The 6891-nt window shown below is 41.3% G+C and overlaps 1 protein-coding gene across 1 annotated transcript; it reads left to right on the forward strand.

The window, feature by feature from the left end:
• Positions 1-1262: 1262 nt before the first annotated feature.
• LOC123254151 (UDP-N-acetylglucosamine--peptide N-acetylglucosaminyltransferase 110 kDa subunit-like) lies at positions 1263-6390 on the forward strand (the record flags this gene model as incomplete). The annotated part of the gene is made up of 4 exons (XM_044683211.1): positions 1263-1327; positions 3658-3737; positions 5615-5810; positions 6250-6390. Coding segments are annotated over exons 1-4 (420 nt in total), but the record flags the coding sequence as incomplete, so codon positions are not given.
• Between the last annotated feature and the right edge of the window lie 501 nt (positions 6391-6891).

Below are 6891 nucleotides of genomic sequence, written 5' to 3' on the forward strand. Positions count from 1 at the left end.
CTTTTCCTTTTTAAGAAATCATGTAATCATGTCAACGCCGTCACCCCAACATGTGGCTTTTCAAGATGGTTTGCTTAAATGGTTCCTTCTTGCTTATGTTAGCATCTGGGCGTTTTCAAAATGTTAGCTCTTATTTTCTTGGGCAACCCAGCCTTTCTCTCTTGCTTCCAATTGATAAAGCAAACCAAACCCCAGGGAGGTGAACTGACTTGCCCAAGGTCACAAAGGGATTAAGTAGCAGAGCTGAGATTTGAATCCAGGTCCTCTCTGACTGTGCAAATTGCCTTCTGGATGCATTAAAATTGATGATCCCAAGTTTTGGCTTCATTCCAGGGCTGAAAAGACCATTGGTCACCAGTGCTTCTTCAGCCTCTCCAGATGTGCTTAGATCTAGGGAAGTATCTGCCCAGATGTTCTGAGCGCACCTCCCCCCCCGCGCCCCCCCCCTTTTTTTTAAAACCCTAATTTGGCTCTTTGCCTGAGCTTTGGGACTGACTCCCTGCAGTGACTGCTCTTCCTTTTTTCTTGAAATTGGGCTATTGCCTGTCCTCAGGGCAAGGCTGCTGAGTTGAATTATGAAGTCAGTAGGATAATTTTTTTTTTTTAAAGCAATAATTGCACAGAATAAGTTGGAGGGGATCTCAGTGGCCATCTAGTACAACCTACCCATGACTGAAGAAGAGCCCCACTGAGGAGATGACCCCTATTCCCTGAGACAATCCATTATGCTCTTGTTTTCAAGAAAAGCTTCCATGTATCACAGCTAAAATAGACTTCTTTGTAACTTCCTAAGATTGTCCTCATGTCTATCCTCTGTGGCCAAGTAAGGCTAATCGCTCCTCCACGACAGAAACTTCAGATTTCCCCAACTCTGAAGGCAGGCCTCATTTAGGAACAGTAACTGGAAGTGTTGGGTGGGTTTTTTTGGTGGTTGCTTTTTTTGTTTTTTGTTTTTTTAAACTGTAACAGATTTTCCCAACTCTAAATGTAGATCTTACTGGGACACTGGGAGAAGGAATAATAGAGTAACTTTGCTAGTGGCTGTTTAAAATGGTTACAATTTCCCCAATCTAAATGCAAACCCTAACATGCTATTGTAGGGAGTATTGAGATTACTCTGAAAGGAGGATTCAAGTTAAAAATGGAATTAGAGAATTAAATCTTTGGTTTGTAAGGTATTGAGAATGCAAATCAGTTTGTGTTTGATAGGTGAGATGATTCCGGAAGTTAGACCTTTTGACTGGTCTCATTGGACAGTTGGTGTTGATTCATAGACTTTTAGTCTGAAGAGGCCTCAGAAGTCACATATACCTAGTAGATATGCATGGTAGGTAGTGCTTAAGAATTTAATTGGTTTAATTGGTATGTGACCAACCAGAGCAGAATCTCCTTGTGCTTTTAATATCTCTGAAGATCTTTTGACCCCGGCAAGCTGCTATGACCTCCCATTATAGCCTATTATTACTTTTTGGACTGTTCTCATGAAGAAAGTTTTTCCTTATTTAGCTTCTTTTCTTCATGTTCCTAATTCTCACATCTTGAAGGCAGCTCTCCTGTGCTGACTAAGGTCTTTTTTGCCTTTATTCCACTTGAGTTCTCTAATTCACGTCAGTGCTCAGCCCTGTCTTCAGTTGATTTGGAGTCCCTTCTTCACTGTCCTGGTTGCCTTCCTTTGTGTGTGCACAGTTTGTCAGTGTGCTGCCTAAAATGGTACCCAGAACTGCTTGGAACATTGCAGATCTCTTCTTGAAGTTGTGCCGGAGAGCACATTTGCTTTTTTTGGCCGCCACACTGGCCTGTTGACTTGGTGAGCCCTTGGTCCACTGAGACTCCAACCCTCAGCTTGTTGCCTATAAAATGTCTTTTCTTTGTAACCTAAGTCTAATATCTAGTGCACTGAACTTAATTAGATTCATCTCATCATTTTCATTTCTAATTATTTTTAGATCTAACATGTTTTTAGCTCCTGTAACGTATCTGCCACAGACTTGACAGGCTGCCATTTTTGCCTTGAAGTCTGTCGTTTTAATAAAAATAAAAGTAAGACCAGAAACCAGAGGCTAGGAGGCGCAGGTCTTCAGAGGCCTGCTGTTCATTTAGTACAACCCCTTGTTAAGTTAGTTTTTCCATTAAAAAAAATTCTGCACTTCAGTGCCCTGTTAAAATGAGGGCTTTCACGTACCCAATAGAACCAGAAGAGAAGCCGGTGTGTTGGAACTACATCCAGATCCCTCCCTTCCTCAGAGTTTGCATTTCTTTTTAGGTACACGAGTGCAACATGTTTCTTTCCAAGCAGTCTAGTGTGTGTCTGATTGTTTCTTGGCCGTCTCTTGGGGGGGTTTTCAGAGATTTGCTTCCCTGGTGCTTTTTCTCTCTTCTCTTTCTCCCTATCCCTAGCTCCCTACTCTCAATCCCCAAATTGAGATGAGATAAACAGAACCTTCATAACAATTGTATAAAGTCCCCCATTGGCTCCACATTGAAATATTATGTTTCGTTCTGTATCTTGAGTTTATCACCTCTTTGTCTTAGTTTACAAATGAGGAAAGGGAGGGAGCCCCAGAGACGTTTAAGGACTGGAACAGTGAATGCCACACAGGTAGGTAGTAGGTATCAGACAGGATTTGCGCTTCAGTCCTCCTGCTCTAGACCCAGATTTTGAGGGTCAAGAGTCAGCTATGTGAGGCCTTCTATTAAAGACCTTCCATCAAGGTTGATAAAGCTGCATTAAATCGATCACTCTTTTGGTTTGCATATTGAGCCATGTTTGCACAAGTATACTGTTAATTAGCCCAAAGCCCTCTCTCTTTTATACAGTGATTACGGGAGAGATTGATTTTATGTCTCAGGAGTTCTCCTGATAGGGCAGTCCTGTGCTTGAAGGTTTTTTTTTTTTTTTTTTTTTTTTTTTTTTTTTTTTTTTATGGCCTACTCCTTTAATAATTTTGTTTATTTTCCTGGTTGGCCTGTGGTTTCCGTAATCTGCTCCCTTTTTTAAATAAGAAGTTCCCTTTTCTCAGATACCCATCAGAATTCCTTAAGCTTCCATTTTCACCTGAGGAGCTAAATTTAAAGCAGTTTCCTTTTGGTGCCCTTAGTATTGGCTTTGTTTTTTTTGCTGCATCTTCGCTTGGCCGTGGCTTACAGTCACTGCTGCCCCTTGTATGTTTTTAAAGATACTCCTTTTTTTTACATTGTGATTTTTAGCTTCTGATACTGCCCCTGCCAAAATGTATGCCATTTCAAGTCCAAGCTTTCTTAGGCATGTATGTATGTATGTATGTATGTATTTGAGGATTGATTTTCTTTTTTTTAAATCGATCACCCTGAGTCTTCATCACTCCCTTCCCCCCCTTCCAGAGAGCCATTCCTTATCAAAAAGAATGAAATAAAAGAGGGAAAAAAATGTGACTTTGTTTCTTCCTCATTAAATTGCAAACTGTAGACTACATTGTTTTAAGTTGTTTTCTTCTTGTTCTTTGAGTAGTAAAAAGAAAAAATAGACGTGAAAGAGTAATACTTTTATAAATTATAACCAGTTATTGAAGGTACTGTACCTGTGAAACTTGAATTTGTGGAGTCCTTGTAAACACATGTTACCTAAGTCTTGCCACGGGGAGCACTATACATCATCTAATAAGTACCTCTTATTTGTAGGCTGTGACACTTGACCCTAATTTTCTCGATGCATACATCAACCTGGGAAATGTTCTAAAGGAGGCCCGTATATTTGACAGGTGAGGGAATGTTTGTGGAAATGTTATTTTCTGTGGGCCAGTTGGCCAATACCTCAGGAGCCTTTTAAGTTCATGCATAAACTTTTTCTTTTTTTCTGGTGGGGTTGACAGTTATTTCACAGTGTTCATCCATCCCTCCTGTGTTGGCCATCACTTAACACTATACTCCTTCTCTGTAATTCACTCAACTGATAAATATTCGCTTACATTTACATTGTGCTTAAGGCTATAGAATGTAGGAGCCTGGCCATGATAGGACAGTGATAATCCCAACCCTAATCCGCTCTCTCAAAAAGATTTTTTGTCAGCTATTGGTATAGACATCAAGTGGGCCAGGAGACCTGGGGGTTGATGATGGGATGACACCAAAAAGACAGAAAAAGAGGAAGGGAAATTCAGTTTTCAGGCAATTCTGATATTATGAATAGCCTAAATCTTAATGCTAAGGAATCCAAGAGCAAGCTGCCAGGGTGTCTTTTGTGTGGCCCAAGTATTTTTTTTTTTTTTTTTTTTTTTTAGTGCTGCCTTTTTAAGGAGCCACACTGGGCTGTGAAAGAATTGCCTTTCCATTTTGGATTAATGTGGATGACTGTTTGTTCCTTTGTCTAAAGAGTTAGATACTTTTAAAGAGATTTCTCCACTTTGGAGATAGTTGAAATATTGAAATATTTGAAATATTATTAGAACTTGAGCTTGAAAATGTCTTGCCAGGGGTTGATTACATTGAACTCTTCCTTCCCAAGCACAGGGCCTTGCAGTGGGATGGGTTTGGACTTGTCTCCAAGTTACCTCTCAGCAGAGAACTTCCTTTTGTCTTGTTTTGAATTGAATCTTTATCTTATTCCAATAACAGATTTACACACAAGTTTTCTAAGTTTGTGTGATTCTTTTTCTCTCCCCTCCCCCCTCCCGGAGCACTTCCACTGGGTTATATATGTGTTATCACTCCAATTCTATTTCCATATGATTCATTATTGTAAGTAAATAATCTTATAAAACCCAAATGTATATCCAAATAAACAAGTGATGAATCATGTTTTTCTGCGTTTCTATTCCCACCATAGTTCTTTCTCTAGATACGTATGGCATCTTTCTCATCCCTTTCTCAATCCCTTGGGATTGTCCTGGATCGTGTTGCCGTTTGCTACTAACAATATTGCAGTTACTGTGTATAATGTTCTCCTGGTTCTGCTTATTAGCAGAGAACTTTTTTTCAAATTAAGAGAACTTAATCAATCAATTAATTAGTTAGTTAAGGATATTTTTCCATGGTTACATGATTCATGTTCTTTCCCTCCTTTCCTCCCAGCCCCTTCCCGTAGCCAACAAGCAATTCCACTGGGTTTTACATGTGTCATTGATCAAGGCCTACTTCCATATTACTAATATTTGCATTAGGGTGATCATTTAGAATCTACGTCCCCAGTCCTATCCCCATTGAACCATGTGATCAAGCAGTTGTTTTTCTTCTGCATTTCCGCTCCCACAGTTCTTGCTCTGGATGTGGATTGTGTTCTTTACCATAAGTCTCTCAGAATTGTCCTGGGTCATTGCATTGCTGGCAGAGAACTTTGATGAGATTTTTGTTACTGCCTCAGAGCAGGGTCAGCCACTCACTCCACCCGTGCAGTGACTACTCAGGGGTGGGCAGCTACACAGTTATATTCCCCTTTTTTACCTGAAACTTGTTAGTAAGGAAAGTCCCAGGTTCCTATAAGGAGTAGAGAATGTCTTATGTGCTAGGAGAGCATGCACAGAAAGGGCATTCATAGACATACATAGGCTCAGGATGTAGGGTAGGATGTATTATTATCTGGAACAAGCTGGGGTGTGTTTTCTATGTATCAGATGTTCCAAATGTGCTTTTGTGTTTGCAGAGCTGTAGCAGCCTACCTTCGAGCCCTGAGCCTGAGCCCTAATCATGCAGTGGTACATGGCAACTTGGCATGTGTATACTATGAACAAGGCCTCATAGACCTTGCCATAGACACCTACAGGCGTGCTATTGAGCTACAACCGCACTTCCCCGACGCTTACTGCAACCTAGCCAACGCTTTGAAAGAGAAGGGCAGTGTAAGGAAGAGTATGGTTTCTTTCTTTCTTAGTGAGCTTTGCATTAGTAGCCACTTGGAGGTGAAAGTGGAGAGCAAGATGAAATTTGGATGTGGGTAAGGGAAAATGAGGCCAACGTTCTCTTGGGATGGCCTAGGGAATGTCCTGTACTTGTGCTCCCCACTCCCCCTACATACACACACACACACACACACACACACACACACACACACACACACACACACACACACACACACATATACCACCAACGTCCACTTCCTATTTTCTCTGGGATGTTTTACATGGTGGGGTGAGGATATGGGTGGAAGGATGGTAATGATGGTAGAAGGAACATTTGCAAAGAGACGGATTCTCCAGCCATTTGGCTTAAAAGTAGATAAGGACAACAGTAACTCGGGAGATTTATTGGTTTCTGAATAATTGGTGTTTCATTTTCCAGGTTGCCGAGGCAGAGGATTGTTATAATACAGCTCTCCGTCTTTGTCCCACCCATGCAGACTCTCTAAATAACTTGGCCAACATTAAACGAGAACAGGGGAACATCGAAGAAGCAGTTCGCCTATATCGAAAAGCACTTGAAGTATGTTGATGGTAGTGGGTTATAATGGCGTGTGTGCTGATGGAGCTCAGCAGCTCTAGAATGGTTTAGTGATTAAGAGCTAGCTCGCTAGCATGGAGGGAGCACTTTGTAGTTATTAGCTCATTTTATCCTCATAGCAACCCCAGGAGGAGGTAGGTGCTTTTAATAGCCTTATCTTACAGCTAGTTATTAGTAAGGCTCTGAGGTCCGAATTGAACAGGGCTCTTCCTGGACTCCAGGTCCAACCATGTTTTTGATGTGGCGCACTCCCTTGCAGCCACTCTTAGGAGTGTTGGTAGTTTCGTTTTTGAGTGCCTCCTAGTGGATATATGGCTGTGCTGGGGTCTGTGTGGGAGAAGAACAAGAATATAATTTGATGTCCCTCTCCTGAAGGAGCCCATTTTGGTGGATTGAGAGAACTGAGTAAGAATGCAAGGAATTTATATGAGGCCATCATATCAGTAACCTGTGACTTGATGGGAACAATGCAGGGATTTGGGG

Source organism: Gracilinanus agilis, unplaced genomic scaffold (assembly GCF_016433145.1).
Source record: "Gracilinanus agilis isolate LMUSP501 unplaced genomic scaffold, AgileGrace unplaced_scaffold15966, whole genome shotgun sequence".
NCBI classification, from domain to species: domain Eukaryota; kingdom Metazoa; phylum Chordata; class Mammalia; order Didelphimorphia; family Didelphidae; genus Gracilinanus; species Gracilinanus agilis.